The 25,757-nt window shown below is 37.0% G+C and overlaps 1 protein-coding gene across 1 annotated transcript in view; it reads left to right on the plus strand.

Annotated features, from left to right (window-relative positions):
- The window catches only part of LOC122814860 (phospholipid-transporting ATPase ID-like), a 2,026,011-nt gene extending 2,010,384 nt beyond the window's left edge, over window positions 1–15,627 (plus strand). The window contains exon 28 of the mRNA XM_044087143.1: window positions 8,557–15,627. Coding sequence (XP_043943078.1) covers window positions 8,557–8,841 — 285 coding nt within the window. The 3' untranslated portion in view covers window positions 8,842–15,627. The remainder of the gene's footprint in view (window positions 1–8,556) is intronic.
- Window positions 15,628–25,757: the final 10,130 nt, after the last annotated feature.

Here is a 25,757-nt window from a genome sequence, read left to right on the forward strand (position 1 = left end):
TGGGAAGGTTCCTCTCTTACAGATTTTGTCTGAACAGAGGAACCAGGTAGGGGTGTCCTCTTTCCACCTTGCTATTTGCATTATATTTAGAGCCAATGGCAAAGAAAGTAAGGAACCCAGAATTCCAATGATATAATTAGTATGGCAATCAAGGAAAGTTGGCGTTATTTATAGATGATATTATTTTGTATTTAATAAAACCAGAAAAGGACATCTCAGTGTTGTGGAACATTCTGAGACAGTTTCAGGTCTTTTTGGGATTTAAAATAAATGAAGATAAAACAAAAGTTATAGCTGTAAACTATGCAGCCACATGAGTTAGTTCAACAGTACCCATATTTATTAGGATACAATAACATGAAGTATTTAGGAGTATGGGTTGCAAAAAATTCTGTTATGGCAGCAAATGATATGTGAGAAGAGGCTAAACAAAAGGTAATACAAAAACTGAGAAACTGGAAGCTCTTCTTTATGTATATAGATAAGAAGATACAAGCAGTGAAAATGTTTTAGTCCCTTTAGTTTTTTACTCAGGTCAGGCATATTTTATCAACCAGAGGCTAATTTATGGATAGTAATTAATAAAAAGTTGAAGGGTTTTGTCTGGAAGGGGAAGAGGGCAAGTGGGATATGATGATCCTTCCAACAGAACAGGGTAGATTAGGACTGCATGATTTAAAGGGATATTTTAGAGCTACACAGTTAAGGCTCATATACATAATACAAATATAAAAGTATGATTCAAAGTGGAAAAGGAAGATGATGAAGCAAGGGGGAATTCAAGAAATAGGGAGAGTGTTTGATTTTGTATGCAGATCCTTAAGGAGAATAACAGCCGACATGAGAAAGGATAAAGGAGATACTATCCATACAGATCACTGCAAGGGGTACAGAAAATAAGCAGGGGGGGGGGGCTAGAATTTACTGGAGAAAACTGGCAAAGTAGCCAAGGTATTAGGAGCAAATAACTATAGAGGGAAAGGTAACACACTGGCAAGAGGCCAAGAAGACAGCTGGACTGCAGGCTAGAGACTGCCTTCCCATTCAGGGATTGATATCAGAGTATAGGCAAAGGGAAAGGAACAAGGAAACCCTAAGTGAAAGACCTACTGTAATACAATTTTTAGTTGAGTCTAGAACACAAGTTATTGTTAAAAAGGAATAAGTACGGTATATAAAACATTGCACAATAACTACAGGAATCGCTAAGAGGATATTAGAAAAGATTAGGAAGAGAGACTGGATAAGCAATTTATAAGGAAGAAAAATGGGAGGATGTATGTATGGCTCCCAAATCTGCAACAGAGTCTAGAAAATTTACAATTTTTGCTTGGAAGTGTTTGTATAGGTATTTTTATACCCCAAGCAGACTCCAAAGATTTTTTCCTCAAGTAGATGGCAGATGTTGGAGGTGTGATGGGAAAGAAAGAGGTAACTAGAAACATATGCTCAGGGAGTGTAATGAGTTGGCAGACCTTAAAAAAATCCCTGCAGAATACTCTTGTCAGAAATATTGGGTGAACAAATGGTTGTAATTAAGGAAATTATTTCCTGAAGTGGGATACAAGATATGAACTTCTAGCTAGTCTGGTGTACACATTTCTTTAATATGTGCTTTTCCAGATATATTTTGCAGTCCTCTTTTTTTATTTTATTCATCTGTTAACCAGTTCAACCCATGAGACCAAGCCCCTTTTTCAGAGGCAAACAGAGAGTACTGTCTGGCTAACTGATTTGCTCACTGTCACACAGCAGCCAAATGAGACTGAGACTCAAACCTGGAACTACCAGATGAAGCTCATTAGTAGATTTTATAGTTTTTTTTTTTTAAAAGAGAAACTTCTTTATTAAATTATCATGTATGACATGGGTAATCATACATTTATATAAATGAAAAGAAACCACATTGACATAATTTTAGTTGCAAACATTATACATCACTTATAATCTGTCCCATCATTGTCATTCAGACATTACATAGCTCATTCAGATCCTACAGTCTTTTAAATCTCATTCTTCCCCTGCATGTATTGTTTTCACAACTCCCATTTTTTCTATGTAATATGCTCTTACCCTTTTCAAAATATTCCAATTCCAGTTGTTTTATCTCTGCTACTATATTCACTACTTCTAGTAAAATTTGTTTAGACTTTGATTTCCATTTTCTAGCAATTGCTTTTTTGGCAGCCACCATAATTAGACTCAGCAAGACCTTACTATGTCTAGGCAATTCCAATTCTCCATCATAGGTTCGTAGGTGTTAACTAGGCTAATGGACACAAGGGCCTTTTTAAGCCTAGCCATGCACCCCAAATCTCTGATAAGTTCTGATACCCTTGATAAGTGTAAGCATGGGGCTGGGAGATGAACCATTTACAGGTTACCTGTGTCCATTAGAGACAGAGATGCCAAACCAGGGATGAATTTTCAGTTTCCCATCCAATTGTCCAAGTTGCACTTGAATTGGGTTAGGGAGGAACTCTGCTTCACATGGATGGGGAGCCTGTTTCATAGACAGGATAGTCTCTGGGATGCATACCTATCTTTCCAGCAGGTCCTATTTATGTCACAGGCAAGGTTTAAGTCTTTAGAATGAGTAATTCTGGTACTGTTTGTTTTGTGGATATGCAAAAGGTCCATCAGAGTGGGGTCTGGCAATGCCCTGTATGCCAAGCATAGTTCTCCCCTCAAAAGCCTGTAGGAGACAGAATACAGGGCTAAGGCCTTGAGGCGGTCTGCATAGGACATTTTACATACACCCTGATTTCTTTTAGTGAGGAATCTCTGTGGACGTTCTAATTGTTGGATATGCCTGGTTAGGTACGTATGAAAGGAGGCATTGTACTCAATGATAGGTCTGATGAATGCCAAATACAGTGGAACAATGACTTCCTTGGACTTAGATGCCTTACCTTTGTTTGTAAGTTGTGCAACACAGAAAGATTTCCTCAGTACTGTAGACATGTGGTGGTCAAAGGCTAGATTACTATCTATGTCTGTCCATAAGTCCCTGACTACTGGGTCAACACTAAGGGGTGTGTTGTTAGTATGATAGTTACAAGGGATGGATGACTTCCCAAAGGATATTATTATGCATTTCTTTGCATTTAGTTTTAGTCCATGGTTCTGACACCAGTTGTTTGTCTGTGTCAGCCCCTCTTGGAGGGCATTGTATCATAGCTCAAAACAATAATTTCCTTAGTTACACCAATTTGCTCATCCAGTATCTCTGACAGAGCATTCTGCAGGAAATCTTTAAGGTCTGCCAACTCATTACACTCCCAAAAAATATGTTCCCAATTACCTCTATTTTCACCATCACACCTCCAACATTTGCTGTCTATCTGAGGAAAAATGCTTTGGAGTCTACTCGAGGTATAAAAATACCTATGTAGACACTTCCAATCAAATATCCTAATGCTTTTATAGTCTTAATCCTTGCATAAAACTGTCTGACTTGCTGAACTGTGCATTTTACCACTCCACATAATGTAATGTAATGTGATGTAATGTAATGAAATTCCTGTCATCTAGAAGAATTTCAGAATTATTGTCATAAAATGTGCATGCCATTTCCTAACATCACCTATATTTTGCAAACACTGCCTTAAGCACATTAATTCCTAATACAATTGTTGTAGCCTTAAGAACAACAGCTAACAAGTAGTAGAAAGTTAATATTATTACATTGAAAAAATGACCCCTACTTTCAGCCTTGACAATGTTACAAAAATTGAGTACTAATATCAGACATGGCAATGTCAGTATATCATGAGTTATCAGTTATACAGATGTCATACAGCGTAAATTTTTGTGCTATCTGTCCTATCAGTGCTTTTTCAGTTGGTTCAACTGATTATATTCTCTAGCTATCTCTTTGCCCTTACGCCTTCCCATATGTGAGATATGAATCATGATCAGCATCTTGTTTCTTCATAGTCTTACATTGATAACATTATTACTGTTAAATAAAGACCCTGTGTGCAAGATAATTCCTCTCTGAAAGTGTAATGTAGCTTGATTCGTGGATGAAGATGATTTGCATTGTTTAGTCATCCTTACATTATGGCTTCTCTCAAACAGCTGCATTTCAAACCACTCTGGTGGCATAGAGGGATAAAGCCCTAACTTTGGCCCAGTCAACTGGCATTCGATTAGCATTCGGGTGGCTGATAGATCAGTAGGGTGAGATCAGTATGCCCATCCTGGGTGGGAAGGCATTCATTGATGATGCTCCCTTAGGAGAGGCACGTGGTCCAAAGACGGGAGTTGCCCACAGATGAATCATTGAGCATGGGAGGCAGGGCAGGGAGTGGGTAGGGTATCTAAAAAGAAAGAAAAACAGTAGGGAAACAAAGATGGTCAAGCCCCCAGGACACCCTTAAGATCCACAACCAGCCCCAGCAGTACTGGAATAGGTGTGGGGGAAGGTAGAAGCCAAAGCTGATAAACCCAGTGTGGATAGGAACATTTTTGGTGCAAACAGATTTTGCAGGGCAAAACATACCCATGACCAGTACAAAGGACAGACTTCACTTTTTTGCCTAAATAAAAGCTTATTCTTGTAGCATTTTAGTTCCTTATTCTGTTTCTTATAACATTTAGGTGTTTCAGATACTGAATAACTGTTTTATGCAACTATTACATAAAATATAGGAAATAATTTTGTCCAGGACATTTGGCATTTTTTTAGTTTTTTTTGCAGGGCACAACTACCCAAAGAGGGACTGTCCCTCACAAAGTGGGATAGGTGGTAACCATAAGGGTGGGTGTGAGGCACTAGGAGCAGGGCAAGTGAAAATGATGTCCCAAGGGGACCAAATAAAAACAGCTGCATTTCTATCACACCTCTTAAAATGGTTTCCAGTTCCTGCAGCCTCTCAGACGTCAAACAGATGTTGCACCAGATATTCTGGATCTTCTTTTAGCAAACACGCCTTGTCTTGATTCACATATGCTCTGCTAAACATGTCAATGCCAGGCATCAACTTACACAGTCAGTGTCACATGTCAGACGTGTCAACACAATTCTTCGCAGTATAGCTGGTGATTTGTGTATTGACTTATTGAAGATGCTGTAAGAGTTTACACATTTATTTGTGTGCATGTTATTAATTTTTCACTTGTAAAAAGCAAGAGTATGTACTTTACAGCCATCAATATCTGCAAAATAATAGAAACACAAGAAAGAAGTCCCTTTCCTCCCTTCACTCCAAACTGCTGCAGTTACTTTAACTACTGCTTCCACCGCTAAATATATTTTGGAAATAACACCACCAATTCATCACAGCAAATTCATGAGGAACTTCTTGACTTCAGTATGGTAAAATAAGTCTCTTAGTAGTAATAGAAACCATTACAAGGGGCTTCAGTTTATTGACTCAAAATACAAATTAAGTGATAATGATAACCATAATGTCGTGTCTTTCGGCTTTTCCCGGTTAGGGGTCGCCACAGTGGAACTCCGGTCCACTAATGATTGGCAGAAGATTTTTACATGCCGAGTTGCCAGCCCTGACACACAACCTTCAACGAAGGTACGCCCATTCACACATGTCTCCACACAGAAGACACTCTAGCTGAGAATCGAACAGGACAACGTCTTACTGTGAGGCGACAACGCTACCGCAGCACCACCACAAACATAATACCATGTACAAAAGAACATCATGACCCATAATAGTATGGAAAATCTCATATGATTTCCACAAGTATGGACTAATTCTCAGACTTATGCAAAACCATAGCACATGTATTCACTCGCCCTGTTTGTCAAGATTGTGCACAACATAGCTTCAAAGAATATTCCCATCCCTTCTTTATGGGGTATAAATAAACCACACAAAAAGTTTTAGGCTGCATAGTCCTATTTCTAGGTGAATGAGTATGTTTTTTATGCAGTCTTCTCAACTGCAAAATATCTTCCTGACTTAAATTTTAAGAGAGGGCTTTATTCCTATTCATTACTGGATACATAATCATAACATTTCTGGCAGGCAAAGACCATGACTGGCATTTCTTTCTTGTTTTATGTAGACCTGACTTGAGCATCTGTTAGGGCTCTTGACATGAAGACAACAGGTCTGAGGTGTTGCAATAACATTACTCCTAATCCTTTCTGCCTTGCATCCAATCGCAGTGTCATAAGTGATACTGTATCTTAATATTTGATGTAGGTACACTCAATATTAGTCTCTTTAACAACACAAAGCGTTTAACTTGATCTTATCTACTCCAACCTTAATCGTCTACTTTTTTAGGGATGCACTTACATTTTTACGCTTACATTTTGCACAGCTGTGCCATGAACTTGGACAGGTTTTGTACTATCCTCATTAATCCTACAAATAATAATTATTTGCTGGAGTTTGCATGTTGGGTACTACAGGCATTAGCAACATCTGGATATAACCGATTAGCAGTTAGAACATGCTCTATGTATTTCAGAGATGAAACACTTCATGATCTCATTCTGTCTAGCAGCTTAATTAAGTATGTTGTCATGTTCTTGTTTTGTCATACTCCAGATGAATCGAATGTCAATAATATTGTGGAAAACTACACCAGTGATCTGAAGAAATAATTAGAGGATGGTATCTGAGGGAAGGGTGGACTAGACCACATCAGGAAAGGAAAACCACTACTAAGCAAATAAATGAGACAAAAAAGCAGAGAGTAAATTGTATTTTTTCTAGAGAATGACATATGGGAAAATTCTAGTAAAGGGACAAATGAAGTATAAAGTCAGGAAGAAAGACTGTGTGATCATTTTAAATGTAATACGCTGAAAGAAGCTGGGAATAATTTAAGGTTTATATAAGAAGTGGTGCGTGATGAGATATGAAGGGAATTGGGAAGGAATATTGATAAAGAGGAAGCAAATATGTTTTCATTTCAGAATGTATATGGGAAATGGCTGACTTAACTGAACTACAATTGCTGTATTAATGTTTGCACTGCTTTAGTTGTTGTTGTTGGTTTTGTTTGTTACATGTTTTAAAGTTTTAATGAAAATCATTCTCTTTCCAATAAGTTCTTTAGAATCTTTTCATCCAGCTGAGCTACATTCAGCTCAGTAGGTCGAATTTTACTTTAAAGTTTTATTCAAAGAGTAGCACCTCTGAAGTACAACAACTCTTCTTGGTTTCCTTAATTTTAGTTGTATTATCCACAGTCAAGTCATATTTCATTTCCTTGCAAACTCAGGAAAAAAAAATCTTGCACACTTCATGTGGGAGATCCCTCCCACACACACACACCCCCCTCAGGGTTTATATATACCAACTCCATTGTCATACTATATTGGGAAAATTAAAAATAAAAATGCTATGCACTGACAACTGACTCTACACAAGTAATCATAGTTTTAAAGACCTGCAAAAAAACAAAATTGCACTACAGCCACTCGATGGGAAATGCCTCGATGAAGTATATGTAAATCTATCCCTCCCTTAATAACGTACTACTACTAGTAGAACATGTGACCAACAGAATTCTCATGGGTATAGAACCCACAGCTTTTTGAGCTTTACAGTATCAAAGATTAATTTGTTATCCAGTTAAGACATTGATCCCGCAGACATACTAAAGCAAAATATATAGCTATGCATATACTTGATATATGGGGTATTATTACAACACAGGTAAGCAATGTGTTTTCTGCTAAATTATAGTATCTGTTGAATAACAGCAATGTAATTACATTTTGATTAGAACCAGTGTACAATATAATAAACATTACAATTTCATATTGACAATCTTACAGTTTTGTTTTTTGAATGTACACAGTCAAACTATTTTTTGAGTATGTAGAGTCATTCAAAAATAGAACTGTATAAAGAAGAAAGTAGGCCTGTTTTGCCCTGTTCCCTGTCTGTTTGCAAAGCAGTACAATATTCTTTATTTTACTTACTAGAGCTTTATGGATTAAGGCACCATAAGGGAAAGGTCTTGCAATTTATTGCGAGTAATTTTAAAGTTTCTGTACTGGTGGTTTTAAAAAACACCTCAGCCAATGTCAGAGATACCATACTGCTACTGATGTAGGGTTGCCACCTTTTCAAATGCCAAGGGTGAAACTTTTTTTTTTTTACTGAAACATGAGCTTTTGCAGGACAAACCATACTCGGAATCACTGCAAAGGACTAGAATTCACAATTTGGCAAAATAAAAGTTCATTCTTCTAGAATGTGAGTTGTTTAAACTGTTTAATCTTTTATTTAGATCTTTCTATTAATTGTATCATACAGTAATTAAAAGAAATTTATGAAATACATTTTCTCCTAAAATCACAGGACATTTGCCATTTTTAATGTTTTTTTTGCACGACACACCTACTCAAAATATTTGTCCCGCATAAACATTGACAAGTGTCAACACTAAAGTGATGAATGAAAAATAGCTGTAATGGGCAATTAGAAACACAGCAAGTCTATTTTTTATATAGTCTAAGCCAGGAAAGTATTAAATGCACTTTATAAACCACTTTTAAACTTATCATGCAAGTTATAGCTTCCCTATAAATGTTAATATGCAAAATCTGAATTCTTTTTTTAGGTTCGTTACAAAATAAGCCAGGCGAAGAAAGGGCCACCGCCGCAAGTGTACAGAAGACGTATACGTCGAACCAGTTCAAGGCGTTCTGGATATGCTTTTGCACACCAGCATGGCTATGGAGATCTAATCACATCAGGGCGAAATATGAGAAACAGGCATTCCAGTGCATCAGTGACAAAGTTCCCCAACTCAAGTGTTGGAACCTATGTAAATGTCAGACAGAATATTCCAATGTCTCTACCACTAAATGAAATTGCCTCCTTCTCAGGTTCAGAGAATTCCTAATATACATGACTTGCCACAAGCAGTGTGGTTACTGCAGAACTGAAAGGACTGGGTACCAGATTAGTAAGGGAAAATTAAAAAAATGTCTTTCTTACTTAAGACTGGATGTCATATCTCTTCCTCTACGGGCTGTGTAATTTTGTATTCCTTGGAGCACATTCTCAGATGGCATTACAAAGATGAGCACTGGGATACAGTGAATGGGTCCATGCACTTAAAGCCATATAATAACCTAACCATTGGCAATAGCAGACTACCTCTATTATAATGTTGGGACTCTCTTTTATAATGGTTGTAAACTGATGTAAACCACAGTAAGATTGTTGTTTTTAAGCAGTACCCCCATTACTATACATATTGTTTCAATGTCCTATAAAATGTTATCACTAATTTGAACCTATGATACTAACACCTCCATAAAATTCTACCCTCCATTAATTGCACCACCAGTCTAAAAATTGCATATATAGTACATATGAACACAAACAACTATCTCATTATTGCAAAACAGAAAATTTACCATGCTAAATGTATTACTATTAAAAAAAAACATACTGCAAAATTCTGCAGATAAGCAACGATAACAGATTTCCCAGAACAGAGAAAGGCACACATTTTTTTCTATGCTGTTTAATTTTTCAGAATTATCACTACACAACAACATAATTGTAAACATTAGAATTCTGAAGTATAAGCCGTACCATATATGTCTTAACAGTGATACAAAAATGATTTTAACATTTCTGTGGTATGCGTCTTTATGCATACAATGATGAATCTGTAAATCCTTCCTTTGTCAGCTGTAATAAGTAGCCCAGCTGGTTAAAGGGACTATTTATGGATACTGGAAACCCAGTACTGTACACACACTGGTGCATATTTCAAGCTACTCGACTGAGGTAGATACTTGTTATATTGTCATGTTATGACTGATTGACCCAGGAATGTAAAAAATGTAAATGCTTATGCATTATAAATTAGAATTTTTTTTTTGTCAAAGGGTGAACTTAATGTTTGTGACATTTCAGCTGACATTTGTGTTCTACAGGAAAAGGAAACTATAAACTACTTGCATCAACTCAGAAAAAAAAATAAAATTGTTTTCCTATTTAACAGTTTATGACTAGGTTTCTGTTAGCATTCCATTCTGCCCATGTTTTGACAGGAGGTGTAACCTGCCTCTGATGCCAGGAGGTGGAGCTGAGAGAACCTACTACTAATATGAGTTACGTTCTTCCATAATAAGTGCTAAAGTTTTTTCTGTACATTTTAATTACTGTAGTGATTTACCAAGATATAATAATCAGTGCATTTGACTTTGTATCCCCTCCTACACATATTCATTAAAGCATGTCATTGTATTGATAGCTTCCCTCCCATGGATTTGTCATGATTCTGTTTTCAGTTATTGTAGCTGTTGATGATCCCTTAGGATGCAGATTTAACTCCCCTCACCAGTGTTTTCTCAATCACGTGCTACAGCTCAGAATGGTAAAATCTTAGTTATTAAGTAGAATGTCCTAGATTGCAAGGACTTCTTCGAGGAACATTAACATCGACTTAGGGGCATCACGGCTCCATTTGTACCTCCCCCCATCTATTTTCAAATAATAATTGCATATGTTGTTTTTCTGTAGACTCTAAGTGATTGTATACAATGAGACACCCAGCTGAACTGCATTTGATTACCTTATACAATCTGCTAAAAGTCTTGCAGTATGCTTCAGGTGTGTGGGATATTTCCTGGCAAATAAAAACTAAATAAAATAATGGCATAGTAATACAATACGTTTTATGTTTTAGCAACTAGGCTGCTGCAACAATACCAATACCAACCCACACTGTAGAATAAGTACATTGCAAAATGAACTTAGATGACATCATAGACTAAACTGACTCCTCATCCTTTTTTCCCGTGAAAAGCAGGGATACCTAGTAGCCTAGCTTATGATTGATGTTAATGTGAAAGCTTGATTTTAGTTCAGTCACAGACAGAGCATTGAGAATAAGTTTATACACAGAGCATGTGACCCTTGGTCCACATAGCATGCACTTAGTTAAAGTCTGAAAGAGAAACTTAGCATAACAAATTTAACAGACAAATGCTACTGTAGGCAGACAAATGCTATTGTAGACACTCCCAGCTGGCCTCTCTCTATAAAGACTGTTGTATAGTATTTCTTCTGGCTATGCTCAGAAGTTCTCAGAAAACAGCAAGGTAGCTCGGATTACAGAATTTCTTTTGCTTACTTTAGGGATTTATACAGTTATTTTATGTTGGTCTGTATAATATTAAGGAGGAAAGGGGGTTTAGACCATCTCCCTTATGAGGTGACATTGCCCAGGAGAACTGCAGCCCTTATGACTCCATCATTGCCATCACAAATATCCACACAAATAAGAAGAAAACTAATTGCCAAAAAGGAGCCAGTGAGTTATCTCACTGGGTACTGTGAAAAACACAAAACAGAGAGCTGACCCATTTACTGTGGGACAGCACTCTATGTAAAAAAGATAAGAGCTTATAAATGTTTTTTTTTTTTTATTACAACTTTTACCTCTCACATTACTAGCAAAGTGACTTGATGTTCATGAAGCAGAGCTTTCCTACAGTTACTAGTTACTAAAGATCCACATCAAACAATCTTATTCAAACATACACATTTATGCTTATATGTAATACAGTAGAAGAAACTTGATAGTTTATGTCATGTGCCTGAATGTTGTGCATGACACTACAGCTGCTATTCCTCATCCAGTACCCCCTACCCATTTTTATTTATCCCATACCATTTTAAAATATTCAGCAGTCTTGTTATGTTCCACAAGTCCAGGAGTCCATTCCATTTCTCCATCACTCTCTCAGTGAAATATTACTTTCTGTCAGTCACTCTAAAGCTGGACTCTACACTTTGAATTTTATCATCTTTCTTTTTCCTTCAGTCCTATCCTTCATCTTCACATCAGCCCACTCATAATTCCTGTTAATGAAGTTATGGAACCAGAGCCTCCTTTCCCTTCTGTTGTCCAGATAGAACAGACCAGCCTGTCTAGTGTCTCTGTAACTAGTATTTTTTATGTTTTACAATTTTGTTGACCTTCCTATACACTTTATTTATAACATTTGTATATTTTTCACTACAAAGTCTCAAAACTTAGGTAGAATATTCCAAATGAAAGGCATTAGTGGCCTAGAGAACAAGACTATTGCCTCATTGCCCCTATAATCTATACCCCTGGAGATGAATCCCAATTTCCTGCTTGGCTTAGCTGTTACCTTTTCACTCTGTTCCTGGTGTATCACTGCTTCATTTGTATTCTGTGATAATTGTGGTCCCTTTGCCATTTCCTCTTTATTTTTGTGAAACACTGTTCCAACCATCTTAAAACTTTCTGACTAGTATTCTTGTCATATTGGTCCTAAAAAATAAGAGACAGAAATTAAAGCTAATGTAACACATTTGCTGAATGAATGTAGCCATCACAAAGTAAATGTCAGTTTTGATACGTTGAAACACAGTTAATGAAAAACCTCTCTGCAACCAAAAAACTTAAGTATTGAAATACTGCAAGTTTTTCACACTGAGGAAGGTTTTTATCTGAAAGCTTTGTGCACATTAAAAGTTTTTATAGCACTTCCAAAGTCTGTTATTTTGTTTGTTGCTTTTTGCTGTGATTTTACGTGACTCTGTTTCACAGTGGTCTTGATCCTGTTTTTTGTACTAAGTTTTTACCTAAGGCCAGTTAAAGGTATTGTTTGTTGTGCAACTCAGAAATCATTCACCTATTCTACAGTGCATCTAGCAATGTCTAAAGGACTCATTCTCAGGGAATGCAGACGGCTTTGCATAAATTACACTATCTACATAACTATAATATACAATAAAGCTACTAAGATGTCCCACCATTTTGTTCTCCATTACTAGTTTAAGAGACGTTTGCTGCTCTTATTTGTCTCAGAAACCCTGACACTATATTAATTTATTTATCACTAAAGCTATAGACTCCATGATATGAGTTTGCAAATGTTGTTTTTAACTTGATGGATATTTAAAATATTCTGAATTATGTGAATTGTTAAGGGTTTATGCTCGTGTTTCATATCACACAGTCATTTGTTGTTGATGTTACTCCGTAACCAAACCTTGCTGTATATTTATCCCCTTTTAGTTTAAAATCAAATGTAGTCATACCTTTCAATTCCTTACAGCAAGAAGTATAGACAAAGCAAAAATAATGTCAGGGACAAAAATCCAAAATCAAGGATAAATTTTAAATATTCCTCTAATAGTTTGAAATTTGATATAATAGCAGGTTTTGCATAACATGCATTTCAAAAGGATGTGAAATCTGAAACTCAAATGCCTGTCATTTTTTAGTGACTTCAGTCTGCAATAATTCTTCATAAAACTACATTTTTATGAGGAACAGACTAAAAATATGAAACAAAAATCCGTACTTTCTGTGAAATACTGGAAAGTTGAAAGTTATGATGTGGTCACATGCCAAATTCAATTTAGTTTGAGGAAGTGACAGTTTAATAAGAACGTGCCATTGTTTAAATATAACAATTTCATCTTTATAATGCATTGAATTCAGAAGCAGTGCTGTCTGTATGACCAATTACAAAGGGTAGCATGCATGTTACAGAACCTCTGGCTGTTTTGACCATCCCATGGGTACCTTATAGCGATTACAGACGCAGAATATTTTAAGTGCCTTAAACATCTGCAATCAGCCTATCTTTGAAACATAGGCAAAGGTCTGCTTTTATAATGACAAGAAAAAGTGGTTCAGCCTTAGAAGGTCAGTTTAGTCAACAATGGATTTTTTTTTACATTCCTGCCCATTCAGTACATATATGATGTATGTTTGCTGTATTCTTGGCTTCACTTTCTCGATTTATTTCACAGATGTTTGCAGGTTATTCTGCATTCATGGATATGTACACAGCACAATAAACACTAAGATTCAGTGTATTCATTCCCTGAATGGCAAAGGGGTGGAGTCAAGCATTCCATACATCTGAAGTAGTTTAATATTTAAGTTATGTGACATCCTTTTGTGGCTCAGTGCTCAAACTCTACCATGCACATTAAACTCTTGAAACACGTGCTAAATGCAGCACTTAAACTGACTGATGTTCAGTGTGACACTGTACTAACTGTTCTGTGAATGGCAGCATGAGTTAATGTTTTTTATTCATGTGTTCTTTTCTTATTCCTGAAACTCTGCATATGTGCTAAAACTAAAAGAGAAAGTTATGAGTTCCATCACATCAGCCAGTTGTTAATCACTGCCATAAAAGCATCAGGTCTGAAGGCAGACAAATCCAGCCTGATCTCCCTTTTCCATTACTGCTGTTACCACCATGACCGTCTGAGTAGAATGCATAGCTACAGATTAAACCCATGGCTTTGCACCTAGTTACACTTTCTATACACATACATACACACAGACACTCTTACACCTCTCTTGATGTGAATAATTACTCCTTCATGTACATCCTTCGGCTTTCTATTATAATACCCTTGTCATTCATTCTGAGCTGTTTGGAAAAATGGCTATAATCTGAATGGTATTTTATTCTTTCCTCCTCTTTAGAAAAATAATAAATTGTGGTGTATCAGTGTTTCCTCACAGGGCTTTTGCTGTAAATTGATTGTATAATATTTAGCCTGACCTTTGTAGGGCCAGCTCCAGGAAAATTGCATCCTGACAGAAATAACGTCTCGACATATTTCTCTAGCAGATGCTGCCTCCTTCAGTAATTTATAAAGGTGAGTCTATTGTTCCTTCCCCTAGTGTTCCTTTTCCTAAATTTCCCCCCAAACCTCCTTCCTGTGTTCCCTTAAATTCCAGTAGCATTCACAGCAAATTCTCATACTGTAAAGTAAATATGACAATACCTACCTTCATTTGTTTACAGTCCAAGCCTTTCTTAACTCATTGTGAATTATGGTTAAATTTCCTTTTATGTCATTTTGAACATTTAGCTATGAAGTCCTACTGCCATATCATTGAAGACTTATTTTACTCTTATAAACTCTTTTTCTTTTCACAGCGCCCTGATGAGTATTGTGTTGCTGGAATGAATGGTATTCTCTTTGACAAAGAAATCATTTCCATTTAATCCATATTTAGCACTACAGACAACAAAGAGGACCAGTGTCAGAACAGATCTATTTGACATATTCTTGCTACTGTCTTTTGCTCTTAGTAAGAACTGATTTATCATCATTCACTTCATCATTGTTAACCAGTTTTATGCCCATCTCTGATGACATTTTCTTTACCTACTCTACCCAGCTTTCCTGTTACTTATTTGTACAGCACAAAACTACATCTGGCTTTCAAAGTCAAAGTACTACAGAAAGGAAGATGTAATGCTGAGACAGATGTGAGACAAACAAGATAAATGCAAACAACCAGTCATTTATACTGTCAGGTGTGGAAAGTCAACATAGGCAGATGCTTTCAAAGAAAATATACTTAATAAATCCAGTATGAATTCTTAGTTGAAAGGAACACAAATCATATTTAAAAAAATCTGATGGGTTTCTTAGTAGTACTATCCAAGGAAACAGGGCATGATGATGTCTCAGGCCTACTTGACAATATTTGCCAGCGCCTGAATTATGTTTCCAAATCGTTGAATACGGTATTGTATATATGAAGTGTCTCAATGCTGTTCTGTATTTTGCTAATTGTATCTCAAATTGTTGTCAGCAGTCAGTTACTGTTTTGTCTAAATTACTGTCAATAAATTTTTTTGTGGAAAAGTAATTCCTGCTGCAGATTATTTCTTCATTATAAAATATATTCCTACATATTCACATGTAGATGATGAAACTAATAACAACTAGAATGTATAAGACACCATAGCTCATTATGTGTTCAGCAACCAATTCATAAAACAGGCAAAACTTATGCATTTGGTACATATGATTTTTTTGGAAAAAAATGATGTCAGGTTGAAAATAAATGTTACTTTTCTAAATGGGTCAGTATTCACTGTCTGCTTGTTTAGAACAGAACACACCTTTGCACAGGAAGCAGCCATACACAGCCATGTTGCAATTCATAGTTCAAGCCAAAGAGTGAAGTAGCAAGAAAAACAGGATGGGAATGAGTATATATAAATGCCTGTATAATCACATGCAAATAATAATACCCACTTGTTAATGAGGCAGGCCCAGTGGATACACAATCCCTTTTCAGGGGCAGCCCAAGAACAATGCCCAGTTAAATGATTTGGTCAGTGTCACACAGCTGCAAATGGGGCTGAGGGAATTAAACCCTGTACTACATGAACTACACCTCGCAGACTTAACCCTTTGTGCCAACTGCCAGACTCGAAAAGTGGCCTCTGAAGGTGCACAGTGTAAAGAGTGCATAATAATAAGTAACAATGAAAGTAAGTGTTGATTTATAGTCATACAGTCTTGGCATTAAGCAACTTGTGTGTCATGTTAAGAACAAACAGTACCTGGAAACTTCCAGAGTTGAAACAAAACTGCACAGAGCAGCAGCAGTATTTATAAACTAGCACTTATGGACTATAAACACTGGTACCTTGTACCCAGGAGCATCATGTGGCAGAAGTTAATGTGAATAAAAACAGTACTAGCAGCAAAATACCTACCAAGAGTAAATGGAGCAACAACTGAAAGACTGTTTTTGTGTTGCTAGAGCTACCGTGCAGGCATTGGTTGACATCTATTGCTCACAACCAGGATCAGAAAGAATGTGAAGGCCAAAGCCGAACCCATTTTCTGAGCCCCGTGTCATTCCCTAAACTTTAAGTTGATGAGCCTTTCATACTTGAGGACCCAAAAAAGGTCCTGTGATACCTCATGGTTTGCTACAGATAAACCCCACACAGAGAGTGCTGAAAGCATTACCCCTGACCAAAAATGCAGTATCAGTATTCATTTCTGAGTGCTGGTACTGCACTAGACCCGCCACCCCCCCCCCCCCCACACACACACACACACACTCACACAATCACACACGCACAAACTGACACACAGAGCACTTAAGCACTTTAGACCTGACAGCAAATGCAGTGCCAGCATTCAGAAACTGAATACTGGTACTACTGTTCATGTCCCTGAAACTCTGCACCTGACAGGGGCAGCCCGTGCTATCGGAATGCCGGACTGCAGCCCCCTCAAACCAAAAAGAACTCAAAAAAATAAAAAAAAAAGTTTTAAATTTTGCGGACTACGCGCATGCGCAGTAGACCAGAGTACTGGTCTACTGGCAGTCCGGCAGGACTGATAGGGAAACGCAAGGAGATGTCTGTGCACTTACACACTGGGAGTATACAGCGCGGCCGGACTGCAACACGAGCAGCAGGAATGGGAGCTGCAGTCTCATCAGGAAAGGGTTTGGATGCGATCTACTCTCGCGAGTCGTTGGAGTATTGCATGGTGGTGTGGTAGGGAATACCTCAGGCTTGAACCCTGTACCCTGTATGCAGGTGTTAAAGACTTGAGTTCCCTACCCACCACCATTTGTAAAAAAAATTGCGGATTTTTGCCTCATATTTTATCTGATCTGTTCCTCATAATATCTGTGGTTTGTAAATGTTGCAATGCTTGATATTTGATGGTGAAGTAGTAGCATTGTTGCCTCACAGCTGCAGGTTCTCAGGTTTGATTCTTGGCTGGGGTTCCTTCTTTGTGGGGTCTGTATCTTCTTTCTGTGTTTGTGTGGGTTTGCGTTTGTGTCCTCCCATGTTACAAAGACATGTCTGCATTATTTTGTTCCTGGGCCTCTGCTGAAAATTGTTTTTTTGTTCCAAGTCAGACTGTCCTGATTAACAAATGTTAAATAAAATTGACAGGCATTTGAATTTCAGACTTCAGGTTTCTGAATGTTTAATTTCTTACATATTGGATGGTGCAGTGGCAGTATTGTTGCCTCAGAGTCAAAGCTATAGGATTTGTGGTTTGATTCTTGGCTGGGGTGCCTTCTTTGTGGAGTCTGCATCTTATCTCTGTGTTTGTGTGGATTTGCTCTGGTGTCCTGCCATTTTACAAAGACATGTCTACAGTATTTCTCCCTGGGCCTCTGCTGAAAATTGTTTTTGTTCCATCACAAGTAAAATTGACAGGCATTTGAATTTCAGACTTCATAGTCTTCAGAAAATACATAGTAAAACAACTTTTTATTCTAGCAATAAATATATAGTAACACAACCTTTTATTATAACAATTTTTTAAAGTTTATAAGGTGACTATTTGAAATGTTTCCTTATTTTTGGGACTGTAATACCCTGTTAGTGGCTTTGTCCAGGTTTTTTGTGCTAAGGTTGACAGCTATGGCAAGAACTGAATTCACTGAATGTTCATTACTGGGTTTGTCCAGGTGTTTTGTGCTAAGAGGTTGACAGCTATGGTGAGAACTGAATTCATTAAACGATAGCCATTTAAGTTTCAGTCTTCCTCTCGTTCACAAAACAGCTGATTTGGCGTAGTGGTATGTTGCTCTTGACTGTTTTGCACAGGGGCCTTGTCTGTAAAATGTATGGTGGTAACACAGCATTTTTCTTTCACAAAGCAGGTGATTTGGCATAGTGGTATGTTCTGACTCTTTTTTTGCACAGGGACTTTGGCAGTAAAATGTATGGTGGTACCGTGGTAACACAGCATTTTATTCTAGCAGCTTTCCAAGATTATACAAGCAATGTTTAATGTGTCCCTGGTTTTGCCCTTTTGACCCACCCCAATAAATTTGGCTTTTTCCAGACTTCTTGTGCTGTTGAGATGCAGTTGAGTATTGAGTAGATTTTACAAGGAGCTGAGAGCTGCAGGCGAAGCGAAGTTTAGTGCTAATAGCACACCAGGCTGTGTGCTTGCTTTTGATGCAGAAGGTTGTTGGTTCTACTCCCATAAGGGGTGAATGCTGCCGTACTGAAAGTTAAAATACTAATTATGAGCCTGTTATCAGTTTGCCATCCATTTCCTATTGCAATATTACTAGCTTATTTTTAATGTAATTTAGGCAATTTATTCCACAGGGGCATCAGACACTTTATTGTTCGATGAAACCATGAAATATAAAGGTGATTGCTAGCACCAACCTCTTCATTACAGATTTATTTAACGTGGAATTATTTAGATGACTTTTACTACTTCAGAGATTGTGCATATTTACTGATAATGGTGGACTGTAGAATTGTGCATATTTACTGATAATAGTGGACTGTAGAAGTTTGAGTAGACTTTTATGATGGAAATGTTCTGAATTGGACAGTTTTGTTTCATTGTTTACTGGAAAAATGTTCAAAGCAATAGGAAGGTGTATCAAAGAACACATGTGTTTCATATGCAAGGGGCCTATGATTTGAAAACAGCCCAGAATTAATTTTTATCTGCCACGAGTAAAATGTATTTTCTTTGAATGTGGATTTTAATGTTGTTTCAGTGAATGTGAGTTTCAAGGGCAGAGAAGATTTAATGCCAAGTTTGTTTAGTAGATGTCTTAGTGTTTGTGCTGTAAAATGCAAAAATAAAACTTTCAAATGAAGTTCAAATCATCATAGAAGTAAATCAGTATGCACATTAGTGTTTATGGTAAATGGAGTGAAATAGCAAAGTAATGGATCATTGGAATGGCTGCAGGAGGCTCCATTCGACCAGGGTTTTGTGAGGGGAAGGGCGGCAAACTTAGACAGCCCCAGCTGAACCATACCTCCCAACTGTCCAGATTTTCAAAGAATGAATAGATTTTTGCTTCTTATTTTGATTTGTTCCTCATAAAATTTGTGGTTTTCTGGCAAATCATTTAGGAATTAAGTCACTAAATAATGACACACCTAGTTTCAGACTTCATAACCTTCAGAAAAATCCATGCTAAAGTAAGACCTGTTCTATCAACTGTCCCAGTTTAGAGAAGAGCATTTTAGTACTGTTTATATGTTTCCCCCCAATATATTTGGCCTTGTCCAGATTTATGTCCCAGTTTATACAAGAGCAATTTTTAGTACTGTTTATATGTTTCCCCAATATATCTGGCCTTGTCCAGATTTATTGCATTAACAGGTTGAGAGGTACATGCAAATAAATTGCTTTATAGAATTAGGCATAGCCAAACCTCTGACCTGTCCCTGATTTTGACTCAAAATGTTGCTCTTCCCCTAATGACCCTCCAAAAATAGCAATTTTGGAAGAAAACATGGAGGGTTTATAATTAAGAAATAACTGTAATAATCAGATTACTTTTATTTCAGAAATGCATGTAGATTATTTTATTTTGTCAACTGCTCAAGTTAGCAGTACTAATATTAAAGTGTCCCTTCTTTGGCAGGTTCCCAGCTGTATTGTGTTGCTATTTTATATTTTTACATCACATTTGTTGGTCCATTTTTCATAAAATTGTGGTTTTTTTTGGCAAATTAGTGACAAATAATTAAAGACTGAAGTTAGAAAATAATGACAGACATTTGAGTTTCAGATTTCATACCATTCAGAAAATTCATACTAATGCAAGACCTCTATTAGTTTTCTAAGGTTATAAGAGCGATATTTTAAAAATTGTCCTTATTTTTGGGCCTTTGTCCCATTTCTTTGTATGGCTTTGTCCAGATTTCTTGCTCTGAGGTTGAGAGGTATGACAAATGTGTCAGGGCCATCACAAGTCAGCCAGAGACATTTCAAACTGTGACATACTTGTTACACCCCACTCCCCCATGTAGTGACTCTGGATGTGTCTAAGCAAGGCAAGGAGTAGTTATGCAGTGTAAGTGTGCAGAGAATCCCACCCATCCAAGGTAGACACAAGTACTAGAGTGGCTTTTCATCTGTCCTTGATTTTTGCAGAATGGTCTGGTTTCTGTCATATTTTTGTACTGTTGATTTATGCTTATTACTCAAAGTGCCTGTTGTTCTGTGTTAAGTAGCAATACTTTAATGACCATCAGGTAAGCTTGGCTGAGATTGCAAGATGCAAGTAAGCTTTAATAAGCATACTGTTAAAGAATTGCCAACATTGAAAGCCTTTCTGTTGCCATGTAGAGAATACTTAACTAGATAATGTATAAGCCTTGGGTATTGAAATGCATATGCCAGTATTTGTAATAAAGGACAGAATTACATTATTTTAAGAGTCTCATTACACTTGGAGACTTACAGACAGTCATCTCTGCAGGCTTTAACCATAAACCGAATGCCAATCGCATGGTCTATAACCTGTACAGTAATCCTTTTAAGCAATGTATCTTGAGCTTATTTCTTGTTTGCTTTTCATTTTTTACTTTGATCATGTTTTCCCCATGAAACAAGTAGATGTCAGGCAGCACGTCTTTTTGGATAAGAAACATTTTACAAGTGGGGCATCAGAGATTTCTACTTTCAGCATGTTACTTCTTACTTTAGTTAAGCTGCATCTAAATTATTAGAACTGCAGTGCAAGAAGTGGTTTGAGTTGAGTGCTGCTTGTTTTTCTTATACTTGATTTTGACTGGCATTCCATTAATGTATTTAAAAAAAGTAATTTATTTTTTCATGCCTCACAACCTTTTTGTTTCCATTTAGATATTAAGCTGTCATGCAGCCAATGCATTGAAATATTTTTATTCTTCTACACTTCATTTTGTCTTGATTGGACTCTCATGACAACTGTTTGGCACCCAGTGCAGTATATTTAGTTTTTGACGTTTGCTACTACAGGTGTTTGTGTGTGAGGGAATACCTCAGGCTTGAACCCTGTACCTTGTATGCAGGTGTTAAAGACCTTAATTCCCTACCCACCACCATTTGTGGAAAAAAAAAATGCAGATTTTTGCCTCATGTTTGATCTGATCTGTTCCTCATAATATCTGTGGTTTGTAAATGTCGCAATGCTTGATATTTGATGAGGCAGCTGTAGCATTGTTGCCTCACAACTGCAGGTTCTCACGTTTGCTTCTTGGCTGGGGTGCCTTCTTTGTGGGGTCTTTATATTCTCCCTGTGCTTGTGTGGGTTTGCTTTTGTATCCTCCCATGTTACAAAAGACATGTCTGCATTATTTCTTCCTGGGCCTCTGCCGAAAATTGTTTTTTTGTTCCAAGTCAGACTGTCCTGATTAACAAATGTTAAATAAAATTGACAGGCATTTGAATTTCAGACTTCCAGAATCTGAATGTTTAAGTCCTTGCATATTTGATAGTGCAGTGGTAGTATTGTTGCCTCACAGCTATAGGTTTTCTGGTTTGATTCTTGGCTGGGGTGCCTTCTGTGTGGAGTCTGCATCTTCTCCCTGTGTTTGTGTGGATTTGCTCTGGTGCCCTGTCATTTTACAAAGACGTGTCTGCAGTATATCTCCCTGGGTCTCTGCTGAAAATGTTTATTCTGTCAGCAGTAAAATTGACAGGCATTTGAATTTCAGACTTCATGTTCTTCAAAAAATACACAGTAACACAACCGTAACACAACCTTTTATTCTAGCAATTTTCTAAGTTTATAAGATGAATATTTGAAATGTGTCCCTATTTTTGGGACTGTATTCCCTTATTATTGGCTTCGTCCAGGTTTTTTGTGCTAAGGTTGACAGCTATGGCAAGAACTGAATTCACTGAATGTTTGAGGGCTGTATTCCCTCATTACTGAGTTTGTCCAGGTGTTTTGTACTAAGAGGTTGACAGCTATGGTGAGAACTGAATTCACTAAATGATAGCCATTTAAGTTTCAGTCTTCTTCTTTACAAAGCAGCTGATTTGGCGTAGTGGTATGTTGCTCTGTTTTGCACAGGGAGCTTGGCAGTAAAATGTATGGTTCTAGCAACTTTCCAAGATTATACAAGCAATGTTTGTGTCCCTGGCTTTTGGGCTTAATACATTTTGGCTTTTTCCAGTTTTCTTGTGCTGTGAAGTTTAGTGTTGAGTAGATTTTACAAGGAGCTGAGAGCTGCAGGGGAACAGAAGTTTAGTGCTGCTTAAGTGAAGCTGGTTTACCTTGTTAATAGCACAACAAGTTGTGTACTTACCTTTGATGCAGAAGGCTGTGGGTTCTACTCCCACAAGGGGTGGATGCTGCTGTATTGAAAATGTTCTCCTTGGTGAAAATACTAACTATGAGTCCGTTATCAGTTTGCCATCCATCTCTTGCAATATTACTAGCTTATCATTTTTTTAATGTAATATAGCCAATTTATTCCTGAGGGGCAACAGGCACTTTATTTTTCAATGAAACCATGAAATATGAAGGTGTTTGCTAGCAGCAACCTCTTCATTAGTTACAGATTTCTTTAATGTGGAATTATTTAGATGACTTTTACTTCTTCAGAGAGTGCATATTTACTGATAATGGACTGTAGAATTGTGCATATTTACTGATAATGGACTGTAGAATTGTGCATATTTACTGATAACGGTGGACTGTAGAATTGTGCATATTTACTGATAATGGTGGACTGTGGAAGTCTGAGTAGACTTTTATGATAAATGTTCTGAACTGGGCAGTTTTGTCATTATGGGTGCATGCATTTTGTTTCATTGCTTACTGGAAAAATGTTCAAAACAAATTTAAAATGCCCTCTAACAACTGTAATATATTGTACAAGGAATATAATTTAGTACAATGAGGAAGGTGTATCAAAGAGCACATGTATGTTTCATATGCAAGGGGCCTATGATTTGAAAACAGCCCAAAATTAATCTTTATCTGCCACTGGCAAAATGTATTTTCTTTGAATGTGGGTTTCAATGCTGTTTCAATGAATGTGAGTTTCAAGGGCAGAGAAGTTTTAATGCTAAGTTTTCATTGTGAGACTGCATTGCTTTGTTTAGTAGATGACTTAGTGTTTGTGCTGTAAAATACAAAATAAAACTTTCAAATGAAGTCCAACTCCTCATACAAGTAAAGCAGTATGCACATTAGTGTTTATGGTAAATGGAGTGAAATAGCCAAGTAATGGTTCATTGAAATGGCTGCAGAGGCTCCATTCAACCGTGATTTTGCCAGGGGGGAAGGGCAGCAAAATCAGACAGGCCCAGCTGAACTATACCTCCCAACTGTCCAGATTTTCAAAGAATGAATAGATTTTTGCTTCTTATTTTTGGTTTGTTCTTCATAAAATTTGTAGTTTTCTGGCAAATCATTTAGAAATTAAGTCACTAAATAATGATACACTGAGTTTCAGACTTCATAACCTTCAGAAAAATGCATGCAAAAGTAAGAACTGTTATTCTATCAACTGTCTCAATTTCTACAAAAGCAATTTTAGTACTGTTTATATGTTGCCCCAGTACATTTGGCCTTGTTCAGATTTACTGCATTAACAGGTTGAGAGGTACATGCAAATAAATTGCTTTATAGAATTAGGCATAGCCAACCTCTCAACTGTCTCCGATTTTGGCTTAAAATGTTGCTTTCCCCCCTAATAATCCAAAATAGCAATTTTGGAAGAAAACATGGAGGGTTTACAATTAAGAAATAACTGTAATAATCAAAGTTATAGATTACTTGAAATGCATGTAGATTCTTTTATTTTGTCAGCTGCTCAAGTTAGCAGTACTAATACTAAAGTGTCCCTTCTTTGACAGGTTCCCAGCTGTATTGTGTGGCTATTTTATATTTTTGCATCACATTTGGTCCATTTTTCATAAAATTGTGTTTTTTGGCAAATTAGTGACAAATCACTAAAGACTGAAGTTAGAAAATAATGATAGACATTTGAGTTTCAGATTTTATACCCTTCAGAAAAGTCATACTAATGCAAGACCTATTCTATTATCTTTCTAAGTTTATTAGAGCAATATTTAAAATTGTCCTTATTTGTGGGCATTTGTCCCACTTCTGTGTATGGCTTTGTCCAGATTTCTTGCTCTGAGGTTGAGAGGTATGACACATGTCAGGGCCATCACAGTCAGCCAGAAACATTTCAAATTGTGACATACTTGTTGCACCCCACTCCACCATGTACTGACTCTGGATGTGTCCAAGCAAGGCAAGGAGTAGTTATGCAGTGTAAATGTGCAGTGTGCCCCCATCCAAGGTAGACACAAGTACTACAGTGGCTTTTCATCTGTCCTTGATTTTGCAGAAAGGTCTGGTTTCTGTCATATTTTTGTACTGTTGATTTATGCTTATTACTCAAAGTGCCTGTTGCTCTGTGTTTAAGTAGCAATGCTTTAATGACCATAATGTAAGCTTGTCTGAGATCATAATATGCAAATAAGCTTTAATAAGCATACTGTTAAAAAATTGCCAACATTGAAAGCCTTTCTGTTGTTGCCATGCAGAGAATACTTGACTAGATAATGTATAAGCCTTGGGTATTAAAGGACAGGATTCCATTATTTTAAAAAGCTCATTACACTTGTTGGAGACTTCCAGTCATCTCTACAGACTTTACCCGTAAACTAAACAGAATGCCAGCCATGTGTGGTCCATAACCTGTACAGTAATCCTTTAAGCAATGTATCTTGAGCTTGTTTCTTGTTTGCTTTTCATTTTTTACTTACATGTTTTCCCCATGAAACAAGTAGATAGTTGTCAGGCAGCAGGTCTTTTCTGGATAAGAAACATTTTACAAGTGGGGCATCACAGAGATTTCTACTTTCAGCATGTTACTTGGAACTTTAATAAAGCTGAATATAAATTATAATTAGAACTGCAGTGCAAGGAGAAGTGGTTTGAGCTGAGTGCTTCTGGTTTTGCTTGTACTTGATTTTGACTGGCATTCCAGTAATGTATTTAAAAAGTAATTTATTTTTTCATGCCTCACAACCTTTTGTTTCCATCTAAATATTAAGTAAGCTGTCATGCAGCCAATGCATTGAAATATTTTTATTCTTCTACACTTATTTTTGTCTTGATTGGACTCTCATAATGATGGTTTGCCACCCAGGGCAGCGTATTTAATTAAAGTTAGTTTTTGTAGTTTTGAGCATAGCTCCTCCCCTTTCTGATTGGCCACACCCCTTCCC

The sequence above is a fragment of the Protopterus annectens genome, chromosome 1.part1 (assembly GCF_019279795.1).
Source record: "Protopterus annectens isolate FY-2018-M chromosome 1.part1, PAN1.0, whole genome shotgun sequence".
NCBI classification, from domain to species: Eukaryota; Metazoa; Chordata; order Ceratodontiformes; family Protopteridae; genus Protopterus; species Protopterus annectens.